The following is a 20,215-nucleotide window of genomic DNA, read 5'->3' as shown; positions in this document are numbered from 1 at the left end:
CAATTCATTACTGATTACAGAGAAAACTAAGAGGCAAATCGTGTGTTAACTTCTAGTAATCAGGCAGGGCTTTTTTCTTTCTTAAATTCTGCTCCCACTTTCCTTTTACAGCTCTGAAATACAAGTTTCTGCTTGTATTCTTTGAATTGTACCTCTCCCATAGTGCATGACTGGTAATGATGGCCTGCATTACTTGTGTACTTGTTAGGAGTTATTAAATAAAAGCACAAGTGATTATCCACTTAGCCATAAATACATGCAGTAATGCAAAGTGTGACTTAGTTGATGTGATTAGAGCTTTGCAAAGCCTCAAGGAGAACAAGAGGTTGATTACAGTAATAACATGAATGTAAAAGCAACATCTGGAGGCAGGTGCTTTCCCCAGTACAAAAAGGATCTGACCCAGGATCCATTTTTATACAGCTTCTGAGAACTGCTGCTGAACTGCTGCTCTTATCACAAAGCAGCTCTATGGAAAATAACTGACATTAAATCCAGCAAAATTGTCACCCAAATCCATAACTACCAATGTTCCTAAGATTTAACCAAACCATCACTTTTCTCAACCAAAAGAAAACCCACAACCAAACCCTTAACATATTCTCAAAAGAAGCACAGACAAAAAATTCTAAGGATCTAAGGATCCAGTTCATAACATAAGCAGAAAATAACTGCTAGGTTGGCAGCATGTAGCCAGAAATTGCCTGATAACCTCATCCAACCATCACTCTACACTGCTTTCCACCAATAAAGTCAGCCAGTGCTGGCTGGCTTTACTGGGTTGACAGCGAAGATAATGTTTGCAGTAGACACAATACCCAAACAGGCCCACCCACAAAATACATTCATTTATTGCAGATGTGAAAAATAAAGAAGGTAATTCACAAAACGTTCCCTGGGTACAATAAAACAAATGCAGGCTTTACACTGCTGTGTTCTGAAACAAAGATGTGATTTTACAACTTCATGAAAGACAATTATCTTTCTAATGGAAAGCAGAGTGCACACCAGAGCTTACAATAATGACAAATCTGGTTAATCATCACCCTTGTCTTTCCTTCATAACCCTATTTGCTCTTCTAAATTCTCTACATGGTGACTAACTTGAAAAAATATTGCAAGATAAAAAGGATGATTTATTAATCCAAAATGCCACAAAAACTGTATAAGATTTGATTCTCTCTTGAGAGAGATGAAAGTTCTTACACAGCCTGTCTAGGGCCACAGTTAAGAGCTGAAAACTCCCATCACATTTTCCTTTCTTGGATCCTCTTGTCAGTATCTCAGTCTACACCATAAAAGGAGAATCTCTTCTTACATATGGAATAGTTTCAGTAAGGAAGGATTTTTATTTTATTTTTCTGTGGATTGTTCTGGAAATCCTTATTTTTATCACATTTGACAATTTGCATAAGATGAATCCTGAGGAGTTAGCTGCCTTCCCTGCAGTTCACACACAAGATGCTGGAACGCAGAGGAGCAGCCCACACACCGAGCACGAGTCACTGTGCCAACTTCACTGTGCCTTCCCACTGCAGGTAGAGGCAGAGCAGGTCTGCTCCTCTTACCAACTTGTTCCCTGGGACACTTGGCAACTGCCTCAGAAGGTCAACTGAACACAAACTCAGCAGAGCTTATCATCAGTAATGCTTCCATATCAGAACTGTAGTTTAATTCTTCTGTTTAAAGAGAGTTTTAAGTCAGTGGCAAATAGAAACTTCCTCAAAGTCCCTTCCTGATACATTCTCCATGACTCACGCAGGCTTGGGACAGCCAAGGGCATCACAATAGAAGGGGCAGACTGAAAAGCAGGAGACCACAAAGATCTCTGTCACTAAAGGACCTGCACACACTTCCCTCCTGCCAGGCCCAGGCAGGCCTCCAGCAGCTCAGCACTTGGTCCCTGGTACAGACCCAGGCACAGGATGAACCTGCACGTGGTGACAAAGGCAACTCAAAACCTTTGGGAAAACTTCTGACAAATCAACCCATAAGGTCAACTTACTACTGAAACTGGGTCAGTTCCACCTGGTTTCAGGTTTCAGTGTGAAGAGTTTTCACAACTCCCAGATGAACAGGAAAGTTGACATGACTTTTGCAAGAGCATGTCCTTGCTAAGCGCAGCAGTGGAACACTTGCCAGAAAAGCCTGCAGAGAAATGCTATTCGAGCATTTTGTGTCTGGAAAAGATTGTGGCTTCTCTTGGTGTGTATTCTAGTCTGAATGGCTTTTTCTGAGCTGCACTGCTTTCCCTATCAAAGCAGGGAAGAACCCCCAAAGAACCCAAAAACGACACTTGTAGGTTTTCCCTGTGGCCCACAAAATGCACTCCGTTTGCTACCTGACCTAGATGAGTAACTCTTTTAACAAGTCTATTAAAACCAAGCATGGCACACAACCACACAGTTAAGATACTCATTTTCTCTGAAATTTTAGTGTGAAAACCCTTCTTGATTTTCTTCCAGAGAAGTTTTAGCATGCTATTTTAAAAGGTGATGTGTTTATTGCCTCTCCTCAACCCCTCTCCTCCTCTGACTGAAATGCACCCACATTTATATGTAGAGAGAAAGAAGTGTTTCACCACTCCTTGACCTTTTCTTCCACTTGTCCTGTTTTCTTTCCTCCCCTCCCCCCTGAATTTGACCGCAAGCACAGGAGGAGATGTACTGTTGCTGCATCATAATCACTCAGGCATGCAAATTCAATCTTCTGTAGCTATGAGACAAATGAGAATAGGGTGAAAACAATAAGCAGCACACACTGATCTTTATAAATCTCTGTAAGCCAGATTACTTATTTCTACCATTTCCCCTGCTTCCCCTATATAATAGGGAAAGCAGGGAGGCTATATTAATGTTTACAAATACATCCTAATGGTGACCATCCGCTTCACAGGTGACAAGTTCAGGGGAAAGAATAAAGAAGACACCTTTCTGCTCTGCCTGTTCCGTAACCGGAGAAACTCAAGCCTCTAAACTAGAAACCTCTGAACTTAACAGGGCTCCATAAAGAACCTGAGCTCCTCTTATACCTAAGCAACAAAGTTCCAAAACAGCATAGTTACAGGCATGCTCCTATAGTTCACTCTAAACAAACTGGGGAGAAAACAAAAATGTGTTAGAAAAAAGGAGTGTTAGAAGTTATGTTCCTGTTGGTGTTGTTTGCTTTAATCCTAAATGCAGAACTATGAGCTGAAAGTTTTGTTTTTAGAGTCACCGTAAACGAAACGCTTCCTTCAAGGGAAAATCTCACCCACAACATTTCATCATCTGGCAACTGCCTGTCATTGCAAAAAAAAAATTTAATGATTAACTGACTAAATACTGCTTGTCTGAAACAAAGCCATTCCACAACAAGCCACATTTCATTCTTACATATGTACAAGAGCTGCCTGTGTATGACATACATCCACCAGAAAGGCTTAATAACATTGAAAGAAAGTAAAACAATATTAAAAAAAACCCAACACATTGTGCAATATGTAGATACAAAGTGATTAGGGGAAAAAAATATGTTGGCACTTCTCACTAGAACAGATCAAAGCTAATAGGAAGAACACTGCAAACTAAACAGTGGCATTCAAGCAAATTTTCATCATCCTCTGTACTAGTCCAGTCTCTGCCCCTGTTCCTATTCATTTTGCCTCTTCCCATTAAGGCAATCTGGGTTTATATCTCTCCAGGATATTACTTCAAGGTACGAATCAAAGCACTGATCCGAGGGGATGATTTCATCACTAATCTTTCTCCATTAGAAGAACTGCAAGGTTAACATAAATTAGTAAACATCTTTTAATCCTGTACTGCATTTTGCTTTGCTGTATGCTCTGCTAGACATTATTTGTACTTCGGGGAGTACTTTCATACAGTATCCAAGCAACGAATAGAAGGAAAAAATCCAAGGCACACTGCAGATTTGGATGGATAGATAAAATAAATACAGAGACATTGCTAGTTAGATGCTGAAGATGTAAGACAAGAACACTCTTTTCCACATACACATCTTGTGTGGAAATACATCTATTGCATTGTAGAATAATGACTCATTTCTGAAGTGCATCCACAACCAAGCTCATCCCTGACAAAATCACAAATTAAAAAAGGGACACTGCCATTATTGGCACACAGCTTCTTTAAGTGAGAAAGCCTTTCAAGTAAGACGATACAGCAAAATACATAGAACAATTGCATTATTTCAGTGAAGGACCATTAACAGTTATCCCATGGTTTCTCTGTATTAGAAAGCTCTAAAACATTGATTCCAACAGCAAAGGTTAAGATTAAAAGATTATAATGATCAGGTTTCCCATGGTGGCCATTATGGGTTAGATTCACAGCTAGAGGATGTCAGCATGGTCTCACAGAAGCCAGCAGGAAAATGCCAATCTCTACCAACTGAGAATCTGGTTGGTTGGTCTCCCAAACCACCAACCTCTACCCAGCTCTGCTATTGTTCCTGGCTCAGCTCTCACAATGGGGAATGCATCTCACAGTGAGGATCCTTCCTCTTTAAGCAGCTGGAGCAGGCAGCATTTGACTCCACAGAGCCTACCCTGCCTTTTCTTGCTCATTGGATGTTGATGCAGAATGCTGCACGTCCCTCATCCCATCACTGCAAGCAGCCAAAAGCAAATCCCCTGGTACTTTTACTCTTTCTCAATGCCATGGTGATGAATGGATGATGAAAACTAAAATAGACAGCAGAGAGCTGCACCATGACAGTGTGGGAGTTAAGCAACACACCTAAAAATCAGTGCATGTAAGGAAGCACACCATGAAGGCTAGCACAGGGACCACGAATGCAATACCAAGGCATGACAGAGCAGATTTATGTGCACTTTCGGGATTACCCTCACAAGTATTTCACTGGTAAGATCCTAAAAGTAGATATGCATATGAATACACACACACACATAAAGTCAGCATACATACATTAGGTTTCTACTTACTCTAAGTCCAGGTGGCTTTTTATTATTTAATCATTTCTCAACTACAGTACTTTTTCAGATGTCCTACATTTATTACAGAAACGTTCTTCTACCTTATTTTGCCAAATTACTGCATTGCTGACCATAGCATAGAGTCAGCCTTCTGTGAACTGAGGTCTGGCATATATCTGGAGATGTCCACAAGAAACTGTACTACTCATGCTCTAGTCCATAGACTTACTGGGATTCAGTCAGCACAGCCCCATTCACTGGCAAGATGCTAGGTTCTCCCAAGTGCATCTCTGACTGGATATTGTCTAGTCTTGAAAGAATGCAATCAGAGATGTAAAATGACTGCAGCTGTCAGACTTTCCACACTGCGAGGCTGTCAGCAAGTGCTCCTTTTCCACCCCCAGCCCAAAGCAGCTCAACACCCATTTTCCAGTTCCACTTGTTTTGCCTGAGCAATGTCTGCTGGATCAGTTATTCACAAGGGTGCAATCACTTTCATGCATCACTCTGTTACCATGCAATCACAAATACTATTCATCAAGTAGACAAGCATGTAAGATTTCAGATAATTCACAAATTACACTCAGCACGATTTTCTTCAGAAGCCTAGCTCCACGCTCAGGGAGCTCCACTGGCCCAGGGATCTGGTATCTGGTCAATACACAAAGATCTGGCTAACATCTCCACATTGTTTGTATACTGCTCATCTACTCAAAGAGAGAAGAAAATGTCAAACAATGCAGAACTGGTACCAAAATCATATTACCGTAGCAGTAAGATACAAATGGTCTTTGTACTTGATTACATTTTTGAAGGGATATCACTGAATCAAGTTGCTCACTTGAAAGTAGCTTTCTGTTGCGTGGACACAGTGATGTCTTTGCAGACTGAAATCGGTTTACTCATCATCTTTAAAACTAAAGTGCTAAGAACAAAATATTACTGATTATCTGTTGGGTGTTTTTTGATTTTTTTTGTAATTTGTTTCAGAAAAATCCCCCACGAGCAACTTCATGCCCCATCCCTGGAGGTGTTCAGTGCCAGGTTGGATGGGACCCTGGGCAACCTGATCTAATAAATGTGGAAGTTTGGTGGCCCTGCCAGGCAGGGGGGTTGGGGCTTCATGATCCTTGAGGTCCCTTCCAACCCGGGTTATTCTGGGATTCTGGGATTCAAGAGCAAATGCATTAATCACCGGCAACAGATGGGCTATACTTTCCTTGCTTTATGAAAAAAGCAGTGTTCACAAGCAGCACTGCAGGTGACATGCTAACTCTAGCAGTTTCAGCAGCACCACACTTTCTCCCTTGATGTCTACGTGACACATAATATGAACAACATTACTCCTGTTTTCAACATGAGCCTCCCACAGATTCTGGTAAAGTACAGCAGCTTAGGAACTCCAGCTGAGGACCTGCTCCAGACAAAATCCAGAAGGAAAGCACTGGGTGAGGTCCGCACTTGCAAAAGCTTTTGTTGAAATAATTTCATCAATTTCTGAGCAAAATCAGATTTTTAAGAGTACGCACTTTCATATCTACTTGAAAGCAAGTTTGTACTGGGCCTTTGGCTGCTAAACCTAGATTTAAAACCATGCCTAAACCAGCACTATCCAGGCCCATGCTGAGAAGATGCATCTGCGGTTTCATTGCTGTTATTCCTGTTCAGTGTCAGGTGAACCCTACACATGCCCTTCAGACTTGACTTTGCCTCCCAAGTTTCCATACTACTGACAGGAATCAGCATGATGCAGGTTTCCCTTTCCTGAAACACTCATTAGTGAAACCAGAAAACTGATTTTCAAATGCTAGATACCTCAGATACTCATGAAACATTGCAAGAGATGATTCCCAGCATGCTCCTTCCTTCAAAGGCAAAAAATTAAAAAACCCATTATCTCAAAAGCTAAAACATTGCTTTTCATCTTAAAAATAGAAAATAAAAAAACTGAGACCTAAAAATTCTGACTGCACGGAATTCCTCTCAGTTGACAAGGACAGCAGGGACAGCAGGGAGCAGCAGGCGCACAGTACCTCAGGAATGCTGCAAGCATGATCTTCCTTTTCTGGGGATTTGTTCAGCTGACTTTCTGCCCTTGTGCTGCTGGGCGATTAGCTTGAGGATAGGGCTAACGGGCCACACATGTGAGACCTAAGTGCAAGTTTTCTTCACCTTTCTTTAATTGTCAAGAAACAGGTATTCCTCCATACTAAAAAGGAAACATTTCAACAGTATAACTTCAGTAGCAATTTCAGAGGCTTTCCCTTTTTGCTTCTTGGGAATCCAAGTTGCTAGCATGAATTCCAATCCTATTTTCTCTGTGTAAAAGGGTTAACTAAGGGAAGCTCTACTCCTAGAGCAGCCTCTTTACCTGTGTTCCCCTATGAGGCTCATGAACACCATGAAGTGCAAAATTATCGTGTCCTGACCCATGCACAGTAAGCTAGGTGGAGCTGTAAAATGAGCACACAGTTTCCCCTGCTCTGCCCTAAGGAGATACACCTCTGCTATTTCATAAACTTTGAAACTATTTTTATATTCATATACCAGATAGCTGAGTCACAGACTCAGGTGAACGCAGACGACAAAAGGACAAAATACAAATGAAAAGCAGAAAAGTGACCTCCTTTAGCCAAGCCTCTTTTAATATTGAATTAGCTAACTGAGGAAAGGGAAAGTTTTGGAGGTGACAATTCTCAAACTGCCTGGAAGGGGCATGTGAGACAGTGAGCACAGCACACCTGAATGTCACAGTCACAGAAGGAGTGTGAAAAATTCTGCTGAACAACTGAACAGTTTTTATAGGCTTTCATAAGAGCTCTGTAAGCCAAGGTGCTGCACAGCACATCTTGTTAGCTAATGGTCCTCCACGGACGAAACCCAACCCCTGAGGATTTGTGAATGAAGAATTCTGCATAAACATGATATCTTTTTGGCTTCTACAGAGCAGGTAGAATTACCTGGTCTTCCAGCAAGACCTTCTGAAGAACCACGGAGAACAAGGACAGGTGAAAGATGATTTCCTACAGCTGGGTTTCTTAATTTACAAAGTAGGGATCAGTTACCCTCTTCCCATATTGGTTGCAGAGTGAGTGAGTTCAGTGTGAATGGCAATCAATCTGGTTGTATATCTTCAAATCTGAATTCTGATTGAAAGCTGAGTTCCAAGGCAGTTTTCTTGCTTAAAGCAGAACCCATCATTAGCATTATGGTATTCACAGTGTACAGACCTCTTTGATAATATCAGTTAGCTGCTGTGCTGATATTAGGTCTCTATTACTATTTACCCTGCCTGCTTTAACTAAGCTTTTCTCTAACATGTTGTTATTCATTCTGACCACCATCTCCTGCACTGCTCTTTAAATATTTCACCATGCTAGAAGATGGGGCCAAACAGAATATCAGGTTGTGGCTCAGAACACACTTCTTGCTTACCTGTTCTCCATCCTTTCCCTTTAAGGCAAAGGAAGTAAGCTTCATCTGAATTACAGTGAACTAGAATTAATACAAGATGGAAGCTTCACAGAAAAGGCATTTCACAGCTTGATGAAGAACGTGGACAGAAGATGCTTGCACCAACAGAAAAGTTTCACATTGAATACATAGCCATTAGTCAGGCAGCCTAAATGCTTGTGGCAATTACACTCTGGCATCTTATCAATGGGGGAATAAAGAGCTTTTTATTTTGAAACCTTTTATACAAGGATAAGGAGATAATGCTACATGTGTGTTTCAGAACATGCATGACAGGCATGGTTTTTTTATTTACCTCATCAGTTCAAGAAAAAGAAGACATTAAAAGAAAGAGCTGGACACCCCCAGGGAGTCACTGAATATGACTAATTAATAACCCCTGGAAAGAAAGTGCTGTTGTCAGAAAAGAGCCAGTCTAAAATGGCTGCCTTGGGACTCAGGGTGTTGGATGATGCTGGTGATATAAAAACAACCACCATCCTTCTAAGTCAGACTGGACTTGGTTGTTCTTCAGAGACTTTGGCCCCTGCAGATGGTGCATGACCACTTCTGTCTCAGAGTGGTGAAATTTGCCCGTAAAAAAAACGATGGTAGAGACAAGCCCAGGCTTTCACGCCATGATTACTATGTCTGATCCTGTGATAGGCAGCTGAATTACAAGACACCTCAAAAGAAGTCAATCTCAATTCAAAGACTACAGTGAGAAAAATAATTGGTATCCCCGCGCCAGGCTGAGAGCCAGTTCCCTAGTGCTTACAATATGGAAGTACCTGCCCTTCGGGGGAGACATAAAGGAAAGATTATCCACCAGAAAACATACGTTGAATGGTGCCAGAAGTAACACCGCTTAGACTTTAACTGTAACCTCAGATTTGCAGCACAAGCCCTTCCTCATTCCTCCCTCCCTGCGTCATCATTAGGATTTCAAGCAGTGCTTCAGCAATGCAGTGTGCTGCATGTTTTGGCAGTACACAGTATTATCAACACTAGCAGTACAGAACTGCAGGCAGGAAGCATATTAATCTGAAACAGTTGTGCATAAAGCTTATAAAAAAGCAAATGCATCACAATGTGGCCACAACAACCCCAGGCAGCACTATAGGCTTGGGACGGAGTGGCTGGAGGACTGTGTGGAGGAAATGGACCTGGGGGTACTGATTGATGCACGGCTGAACATGAGCCGACAGTGTGCCCGGGTGGCCAAGAAGGCCAACGGCATCCTGATGTGTATCAAGAATGGTGTGGTGAGCAGGACTAAGGAAGTCATCCTGCCCCTGTACTCGGCATTGGTGAGGCCTCACCTCGAGTACTGTGTCCAGTTTTGGGCACCTCAGCACAAGAAAGATATGGAAGTACTGGAGCAGGTCCAGAGAAGGGCAATGAGGCTCGTGAGGGGCTTGGAGAATCAGCCCTACGAGGAGAGGCTAAGGAAGCTGGGGCTGTTTAGTATGGGGAAAAGGAGGCTGAGGAGAGACCGTATCACGCTCTTCCAGTACCTGAAAGGTTCTTACAGTGAGAGTGGGGCAGGTCTCTTCCCACTAGTGACAAGTGACAGGACGAGGGGAAATGGCCTCAAGTTGCGCCATGGCAAGTTCAGGTTGGATATTAGGAAGAACTTCTTTACAGAAAGGGTGGTTAGGTACTGGAATAGGCTCCCCAGGGAGGTGGTTGAATCGCCATCCCTGGATGTGTTCAAGAGCCGTTTGGATGTGGTACTCAGGGATATGATTTAGCAGAGGTTTTTTTTTAGAGATGGGGTACTGGTTAGGCTGCGGTTGGACCTGATGATCTTCAAGGTCTTTTCCAACCTGGGTAATTCTATGATTCTATGATCATACTCTGGGACAGTGGTTATATATAGCTCTGAATCAAATCTTCAGCAAAATTATTTGCTTTGAAATTGGTATTTGTTCCAGGCTGACTAAATAATTCAAGTACTTTCCTTGCATTACTTCTTGGAGTAAGAGTTGCATGTTTATTATTCATTACTCAGGGGGGAAGCTTTGTTTGCTGTAAAATTAAGTGCAGCAACAAACTGCAGTAAAAGCTAGATGTGGGGACTGAATCCTGCGAGCGAGTGAGATTTCTACTAAAGCACTTGTGCACATCAAGAATGTAATACAGCTTACATCTGCTAACACTGCAGGAGTGAAACAATTTATTCTTAAACAAGGTCAAACTAAAAAACTCAGGTCAAGATTCTTCTTGTTTTAGGACAGTTTAAACCAGTCTCCCCTCATAAATATCTATCGGGATACTTCTGACCCCACTTGGCACAGCCTCATCCCAAGTCTTGCATTTTACCTGTAACTGCAAATTCACGCTGTGATGAGCTGCTGTATATTTAACAAGTCTTCTTAAGACAGTAGAACCTAATTAAGACACACCCTTTCTGCAAGCAGTCCCATTAAGCTGATACAGATACTTCCCTCAACAAGGGTTACACGATCTGCTCTTTGCCCACCTGCATGAACTATTTCATGTCCCTGCTACTCAGCTCCAAATTTGATCCTGCCCTAAGCCTGGTACACAGAGGTATTCTGCATCTAATGCATTCCTGCAGCTGGCAAGAAGACGAGAAAGCGTACACTATGCTTCAGACAGTCTCATTGGAATCACAGATTAAACACATGAGACCTTTGTCTCAGTACAGCAAACTTAATAAACCTGCTTCAACTTGTTATAAAACGCTGGGTTTCAAACATTCCCTGTAACTGAAATTTCAATAGTGGAAAGCTCAGCAGATTTTGAGTTGTTTTCCATGCTTACAAGCCTGTCCCACACCACCAAGGCATTTTGTTCAGAGGTCAGGAACGTGGGCACACTACCATAAGAGTCAGGAAATTATTTACAGAATGCATAAAAATCGCTTTGCATGGCAATGCCTCAGAGCTGAGAGGACACAACATAATCTCCTTGCTGCATAAGCAAATTTGGTTAACGTACAACTTTTAATATGCAATAGTGATACGTTTTAAGGAAAAGCAGACTCACTCCAATTTAATTTCTCTGCTCATGAGAGTAACTCAATAGATGATATTGGTTAGAACTGACATTTCAAGCAATTTATTTGGAAAGTTAATAGGAAGATGAAATAGTTACTGGTATCTTCTCCATCAGGAATTTTGATACTCAGAAACTCATATTAGGGTATGCAAGAAGAGCACTGTTGTCATTTGTTGCCACAGAAGATCAGTGTTAATTATGTCGTATCACTGCAGTAACCTGGTGTGACTTAAAGTCACCTCTGAAGAGCCCATTCAGGATAAAAACAGATGGCTGCCTATGTGAACCTCCAGAGAATACCGGAAATGTATATACAATTATATACACTGCACTTACCAGCCAGCAAAATCTAGCAGAGTTGTTTCAGGAACAGATTAAACAGTATTCTAGAATAGCTTTTGTTTGTTTGTTTTTTTAAATGAGACACCATATATGAGCACATCCTGAAAAGCAATATAAGAACATCAGGTCCCGCTGATGTCAATGGAAGGAATAAATATCAAAAATCCTTCAGTCAAACTGCACTTGTCCTCAGGAAAATTTCAGCTCTAGTTTACCAACAAAACACAGGCACTGATGTCAGACTACGCCATACTACCACTTGCATACAGTATATCAGAGTTTTGACTATGTGATGAGTACTTACCAGCTAGGGCCTTGATGCGAGATCGCTCAAACAGTCGAGCAGAACTATTTTCATTGTCCCAGTCATCCACATCCCAGCGGTTGTTGACATCACTGTACTGCTGCTGGATTTCAATGTTGTCGTAATCTGTCGCTACTGTTGTCGTCATCCTGAGTCTTCTTAATCTATTCTCAGCATCGGATTCTTCTTAAAATCCTCTGTAAAACAAAAGTACATAACAGTGTGATGGGTTTAGACAACATATGCTGGAAGTAAGTAATAATGCTCAAGCTTATCGATGAAAGCAAAACTACAAGAGACTGAAGAGAAGCTGTGCAGGCCCCATCCTTGGAGTCACACAAAATCAGGCTTGACAGGGCTCTGAGCACCTGATGGAGCAGGGGAGTTGGACCAGATGGCCTTTAAGGGTCCCTTCCAACAATTCTGTTTCTGTGCATAAACACTTGCAGTACTGTCATGTTGGATGGCACACAGTGCAAGTGGAACACGCACGAAACAGTGCAGTAAGACACCTTCATAATGGCTATTTTCAAGAGCAGCCTGTCTCTTTTATAGATCCACGACTATTGACTAAAGCATATGGTCACATGGGCAAGACTGCTAAGAAAACCCTGAAGTGCAAAGAAGACCTCAAAACTTTTACAAAGCAGTGAAAATTCTGATAAAAATAAATAAATAGATAAATAAATGTTTAAGAATCACGGGATTATAAAGGTGGAAAAAATCCACTGGGATCCCCCAGCACACCCACTGCCCATGCTCCTCAGTGCCACATCCCCACGGCTCTGGGACACCTCCATTGATGGTGACCCCACCACTCCCTGTGCAGCTGTGCCACTGCCTCACCGCTCTTTGGGAGAGGGAGTTGTTCCTAACAGCCAACCTGAACCTCCCCTAGCACAACATGAGGCCATCCCCTCTCGTCCCATGGCTGTTCCCTGGGAGCAGAGGCTGACCCCACCTCACACGGCCTCCTTTCAGGTCACTGTAGGTAAAAGCTGCACAAGCATTAAATCAGCAGAAGCTTTTTAACACAGACCTGAAGCAGCATTTCTTGCACACATGCTGCCTGTGTGTGTGCTCCTGGGAATGCCCACCACACACAAAGCATGGCTCTGACCCCCCTGACCAGCATGACTCCCGAAACTAGGCCCCTCCATGCGACAGGCTGTGCCAATACACTCACACTGCTTTCTGACTGGAATCTGCACCTACTCATCCGCAGTGCAGGTATAAGAGAGCCTAACACCTCCTCTAGGGGAAGAGGAAGAATGCTATAAATGGCTGCTAAGCCGTTTATTTCCTTCTGCTCTCACACTCGCCCTTGCGATGTTTAAAATAGCCGAGCAGATAGCGGGTCACAGCACGGAGCTCCACCAACGCCGCACCTTCCACCTCAGAGCAGGTGTCCAACCCCGCGCTTCCCGCCCAGCCCCATCTCCATGGCGGACCGCCGCGGCTCCCCGCGCCCCGCCCTCCCCGGCGCGCCCGGCGGCAGCAGGTGGCGGCGGACCGAGCTCGCTGCGGAGGCCCCGCAGAGGCGGGCGCGGAGCCAGGGGCGGCGGCCCGAGGAGGAGGCGACGTGCTGCCCCCTGCCGGCCCGAAGCCTTCCATCAGGAGCCGTGACCGCGGGCCCTTTGTGGGTTGAGCGGCCTCTATCTCGGACAAAGCCTCCCACTGATTCCCGCACGCAGGCAGAAATCAGGGTTAATTCCAATTAAACCCTCTATAAACAACGAGCAGAGTCAGGCTGTTACGTAGCGCCCAACCTTTCCAACTGCCTGCATCTATAATCACTCGACAACGTAGGCAACATGCCCTGAAAAAAGCAGCAGCTCAAACCATAATAATAAAAGCAGTGGCCCTAATATCTGGGTGCAGCTGCATGCTAGTTCAGTAGAGATGCCACAAGCCATTGGAAGGCTGAGAGAGCTGGGCTGTGCAGCCTGGAGAAGGGAAGGCTGTGGGAGACCTGAGAGCAGCCTTCAGTGTCTGAAGGGGCTGTAAGAAGGAAGGGGACGGACTTTGGAGGGATTTGTGTGACAGGACAAGGGGAAATGGTGCACCGGTGGCGCACGGTGGAAGAACTGCCACTTGCAACACCGGAGGATCCGGTTCGAATTCCCCCTGTGGCGCAAGTGGTAGAAGTGCTGCACTGCTACACAGAGGGCTCGAATCCTGGGGGTTGGACTCGATGATCTCTAAGGTCCCTTCCAACTCGCACAATACTATGATACTATGATATGATAACTAAAAGAGGAGGTTTATACCGGATATAAGGAAGAAGTTTTTGACAATAAGGCACTGGCACAAGTAAAGGCAGTAGCACAGGTTCCCCAGAGAGGTGGTGGTGCCCCATCCCTGCAGACAGCCAAGGTCAGGCTGGATGGGGCTCTGCGCACTGATGGAGCTGCGGGTATCCCTGTTCAGTGCAGGGGAGTTGGACCAGATGGCCTTTAGGGGACTCTTCCAACTGAACAAAGGTAAACTGAGCACTGAACAAGCCTGTTACCCACACCTGTAGGGTTAGAAAAGTTGCATTTTTGCACTGGTCCTGTAAAGCTGATATATTAAAAGTAATATCTGTTTCTACTAGCTGACCCAAGCTCTCTTCTCTCGGATGCCAACTGAACAAACAGCCACAGCTAGGAGGTGCAGAAGATATACCGGTGTAGAAGACATGTATTACTCATATGCATCCATGCATTTTTTAAGCCTGACATGTTACTTGCACCGAACTGCTGCAGTTTATTTGGTTGCACTTCCACTGCAGAGATCAGTCGGCACAAAGCAAGAGGGACTGCACTGTTTACCAATAGCTTCCTGCAGCACTCTCCACTCGTGTGCAAAGTGCCTACTAACTCCCTTGTAGGAAATCACTATGGAATACATAGTGCAGAGAGGAAGCACATGGACAGAAGAAAGCCTGCGTTCCAGCAGGAAAACAGCTTTTGTAATTTAAACATCCCAGCCTGGCTTTAAATTGGAATACCAACCTAATAGCAGAACAGTGTTTTCTATGGAGATCAAATGTAACAGGACTTTCATCTGTCAACATCCTGAATGGTCTCAATAGGGAAGACTCCAAACCAACCCACTCTCAGAATACAAAGACAGCAGGCATACTGGTAACAAGACATGCCAGAAATGGTTGGTCCCAACTTCATTACAATGCAGGCAGACACTCTAAGCAGCCTCTAAATAGGGCTTAAAAGCAGAAAATATGCACTGGGATTTCTCACCTAGTTCATGTCCTCCTAAACCTACGTGGCTGCACTGTATGCACCAAGGCCTTGGAAACTTTAGCAGGCAATTACAGGGATAGGTGAACTAATAAGGAGCATGCAATTGCTACAGTCCCCAAAGCATTCAGCACAGACCTGTCATGATGCAAAGAAGTATTCTGTCTTCATTGTTGAACTGTAACACATTATTGCCTTCTGCTGAGCTGACACAATACCAGAAGATCTTATGAGAGTAAAGAGATGAAACCATTTCATTTCAAAGCATTCTTTAAAATAGATTGCATAATTTGGGAGTGGAGGGGTTGGCATTATCTTCAAAAAAGAATAAATGGCTTCAAGAAAGAACCAGCTACCAGGAAAAGCTTTTTCTCAGATAGTTTTCAAAGGCAATAGCCAAGGGTCAGACCTTTTGTGTTTGCTTTCATAAATAAACCAGATTCTGCTCTGTTTGTTTCTCAGATAACAGAAAATAAATAGTTTTATTCAGACCATCTGAAGAATGAATTCATTTAAGAAAAATTCATTGGCTACTTTCAAATGCAATAATGTAATCCACTATACGGGCTAAGACTAATCACTAAGATTCTGCCGTAACCACACACCTGGAATTACTTCTTAATAGTTGCATTTATCTTCAAAGTAAACATTATTCCTTCAAGAGTTACAATTCTCCCGTTGAATGTTCTAAGCTGCCATTAGTTTCACGTTACCCTTACCACCTCACAGATTGTCAGGGAGGTTTTATGATGTTATGATTACACAAAAAGTATTTTGAACAGGAATCCCAAATGGCCTCATTACTTATATAAGTAGTGTATCCCTTGGCTAACTCACAGTTCAGCCTATTGCAGTTTCCCTGACAGTTAAGACAAATTGCATGCAACTGGTTGCATGCATGGTTGAAAGGGCTGAAAATGGAACACGGATGCTTGAATCATAGGCCATATGGGGCTATGAGAGCAACTGCTGTAAAAAATGACAATGGTTTATACCCATTTCCTGTATAACAAGTACGTAAACCAAAGACACCAAGATTACCATCTGCCTCCTTTCTGTTAGGACTTCTTGAAAACTAAGGCTGGACAAGCACAAAAATTAATTTGATTACCCCTTTTACAGGTCTTCCACCTCCAGATGCTTCCAGCCCCAGCCTGTACTGCCTTTCTCCTACTACTGGTGACTCAGAGAAGGGCAATTAATCCAGCTCTTAAGCAACAAATTCACTTGGAGTACTTACTATTATTATTATAATAAGAAGGAAGAAAATCTAGTTAAGATGCAACTAGACTTCATGTTCATTCTGAGCAATATTCAGTTTTCTCCTAACAGCAGCTCAATAGACAGCAAATATTTCTAAGATGTCATTTTGAATCTCATATTTGAGCTAGAAGATCTGGAAATCCTTCCAAGTTTCCAGAATCCAGATACATCTTGTCTTCTCATCAGGGTGAAATTCTTAACTTCCAAAAAAAGGAGAACTGGACTACTCAACTCAACAGGGACACATTAGGAGAAGCTCCTGTGTGCAACATTAGATACAAGTTCAAAACACCCCCACGACGCAAATCCTGCAAGTATTAACAAAAAATAGAAATCAGAACTCTACCAAACAATGGAACTGAAAGGGTTTTAATGTAAACTTCAGAACAACTGGAAAGCGCATGTCTCCGTTCCTCTCACTCCTTAGCCAGACATCTGAAGGAGCTGGCTCCCATCCTGTCCTCACACCCAGCCCTGAGACATTTGCTTGGTGTTAGGTGAGCTGCAGGGAGAGAGACCTCATCCTCATGGTGGGGTTTAACAACTCAACTGCTGACATTCAGGCTTCTTGTTTCAACTGCTAATCCAGCTGTAAAACAATAAAGGCACTGCTTTGGTAAGGCTTTAATTCCCCTGACCTACAACATCCTCTCTCACATGTAGGGTCTGGATCCTGAACTCATCTTTTTATTTTTTTTAACAAACAGAACCATGGTGTTTCTGCATTTTCTGGCCCAAAACCACTTTACAAATTGTCTCTGCTTTCCTGTTTGCTATGAGTCAACCCTCTCACTGGTGCAGACTTCTCTGGCCCCGCATGCTCTGAGATGCGGGGGCTGAGAGCTGAAAGTCCCTTGAAAGGTCACAGGAAAAGGGTGGACAGGCTGTGCTACTGGGGAGTCAAATGCCACAATCAATGTGTAGGGCACAGACACTTCAGGAATGCACAAACAAAGCAAGACTGGAGACTCTGCTGCCAGTGCAGGTTGGAAAAGTGGAAAAAGGTCATTAAAAACATACAGCCTGTCCTTCACATTGAGAGGCCTACTTCCCACGTCTCAAATAATCCATCATGTAAAAGCCAGCAGATGAGAGCTCGGAGTTTTGCAAGTTCTCAGTTTTCCTCTGCAATCCCCAGGATGCAGCGTTCTAGCTGGGAGACAGGGAGTTGTCACTAAAGCATCAAAACAACTTCAAGAAGTGTTCACACTGCTCCCGTAAACAAAAATACAGTCCACTGTGTACTGGAAACCCTGGTGTTTTCAGCAGCACCTGTGACCGATACGTATAGCACACACAACAAAGATGTCAAATGCTTCAGGCAATGTAGCACTCATAGCCCAGCATGCAACAAAACTGATTCGATAGATCAAAACCAAATGTGTATTTGAAGACTTTCAATTCAGGCATGAACCACTGCAATTTGCCAGTCTGATTCTCTCCACATGCTAGGCTACACAACTTCACCCAGTTCCTTATCCACTACCCAGCAAATCCGGATTTCAACAGTTTCCTAAAGACTCTAGAATATACTAATTGATACTAATTGTCCCAGACAGAAAACTGAGGCCTTTCAGGCAGAGCGATGGTTTTTTGAAAGCAGTTAGTAAAGATGAGTGCAAAATCAGGCCGTAGAGAGCATTACCACACAAAGCACTTAAGGGTGGGGTAAGCACAAACCACTTTTGGGCCTGCCCTTCCTCTTCCCCTCATCACCAGAGGAATGCAGTAGTAGGACAGCTTGTCAGGCTGCTGGGGGCAGGCAGCAGGGAGGGCTCTGATAACCAGCACACTTGTAAGCAGCCATTTTCCTCCTCTGCTGAAAGGAAACTGTACAGAGATACACGCACAGGATGGTGGTTTGCATCGAGTTACACATGGAGGTAAAAAACTTGCATCAGCATTACGTAAATAAACCTCCACATAATGTGAACACTAGTCCAAGGCTTAAAGAATACAATGGCCTTATTCTGTTTTCAAACAAAACACAGAGTGCTCCACCTCTTACTTCATGGACTTACAGTTTTCCTTGAACATTGCCACTACGAATCAAGCCATAGCCAAATGCCATTGAGTCATTCTGCATGAGGGTATGTAGTTTAGCTAGGACTAGCCTGCGGCTTCTCAGGTGATGCCCAGAGCATTACACAGAGCATCACTCCATCTGAGAAACCAACTTAACACACAACGTGGCCAAAAGAAACGCAGCTCAACACCCAAAACTCTGACTCATGAAATACCAACAGGGCACTTTCTAAAACTGCCATCCTACTGTCTGCTCATAATGAAGCTAAGAAAGAAATCCCCAGATTTCAATGTGTGCGTTCCCAAACCAACACCTGCTTCTTTAAAAAGCACTTCCAGCATCTTCTTTATAGTGTTTCTTAAGCTGGTTAAAGGCAGCCTGTTATCAACTATTTGGGAGCACCCTTCTTCTATGCAAATGACTTAGCTGGAAAAAATCCTAAGGGATCAGCTCACCAATTCTGCACCACATTTTCTCCCACTCCTCCATTCCTGCACCTATTGGTGGTCATCTTGGCTATCCCAGGAAGTAGCTTCTCACTTCTGTTTTGAGAAAATAGCGTATTGCTGTGTGAGATAAGCTGGCCAGATTCCATACACTCAGAAGGTAACTTTTTAAAAAACCTAGGCTCAATGAAAATACTCCTATGAAATAAAATCCAAGTCAAGCTTAAACATTTTAAATGAATCTTCTGAATTTGTTAGCCTAACTTTGCAGACACACTCTGGTGGCTGACAGTCCAAAAGCAGGTACAGCTGGTCCCTTTGAAACTGAGAAGCGAGCAACAAATAGCAGAAATAGGAACTATATTCTGTACGGTGACTGGAATGGTGTCCTCAGAGTTGTGAAGGCTGTATAGCACAAGCAGTGTGTGCTTGTGCACCTCTGGGTGCTGACCTGTGGGGTTACTGGCAACTCCCAGCTGGCATATGCCCATGTGATCGTCAGCAGGCCAGCAGCTGCTACTGGTACAGCTCACATATTTAGGCCTACTGATGGCAGTCAGTTAACAGCGTTAAAGGGAGCAGCCTGGATTAATGACACGTTCATTATAACATATACCATGCTCATGTTTGTAAGGATAACGCAGTCAAGTAGATGAAATCAACGGAGGTTGAAGTCAGAAAGGTTCCAGCTCAGCTCAGTCCATTCTGGAACTACAAGAAAGCCCTTTACTATGTAGACCTTGACTGTCAAGATAATGTTTATTCTGATACACACTTCAGCTTAAGCATAACTCAGTTGTTTCACAGTGACAGTGGATGGGGCAAGAAAGCAAAAATATACTCTGAAATCTGTTGTCTCCATATTTATGGATGGATCCCTACAAAGACACGGCACAGAGATGGGACCTTATTTCAAAGGAGATTTTGAACAGCCTTGTAATTTTGTTAAAAGCCTCTGCATCTGGCCCTTCTCCATCTTCATCATCACGAAGGACCCTCATCCTCATCACGAAGCAGAACAAAGGTGCATTTTTCAAACACCTCTGAAGAACTCAGTCGAAAGTATTCATGCACGACTCTGCTGGATCTTTAATCTGGTAGAGTGTGCCCAGAACATTTTGTCTCACCATTTGGCAGAAATAAAAGCTGACATGTTGCAACGCTGTTAAGAAG

The 20,215-nt window shown here is 43.3% G+C and overlaps 1 protein-coding gene across 4 annotated transcripts in view; it reads right to left on the bottom strand.

Moving 5' to 3' along the window:
- Positions 1-20,215, bottom strand: part of SPTBN1 (spectrin beta, non-erythrocytic 1) — a 118,038-nt gene that overhangs the window by 72,731 nt on the left and 25,092 nt on the right. For all 4 annotated transcript variants that reach the window (XM_072333883.1, XM_072333882.1, XM_072333884.1 and 1 more), the window contains exon 2: positions 12,066-12,262. In XM_072333883.1, the coding sequence (XP_072189984.1) occupies positions 12,066-12,213 (148 nt within the window). In that variant the 5' untranslated portion in view covers positions 12,214-12,262. The remainder of the gene's footprint in view (positions 1-12,065; positions 12,263-20,215) is intronic.

The sequence above is a fragment of the Excalfactoria chinensis genome, chromosome 3 (genome assembly GCF_039878825.1).
Source record: "Excalfactoria chinensis isolate bCotChi1 chromosome 3, bCotChi1.hap2, whole genome shotgun sequence".
Classification (NCBI taxonomy): Eukaryota; Metazoa; Chordata; class Aves; order Galliformes; family Phasianidae; genus Excalfactoria; species Excalfactoria chinensis.
Note: the sequence above shows the minus strand (reverse complement) of the source record. Positions and strands in the feature narration are given on the sequence as shown.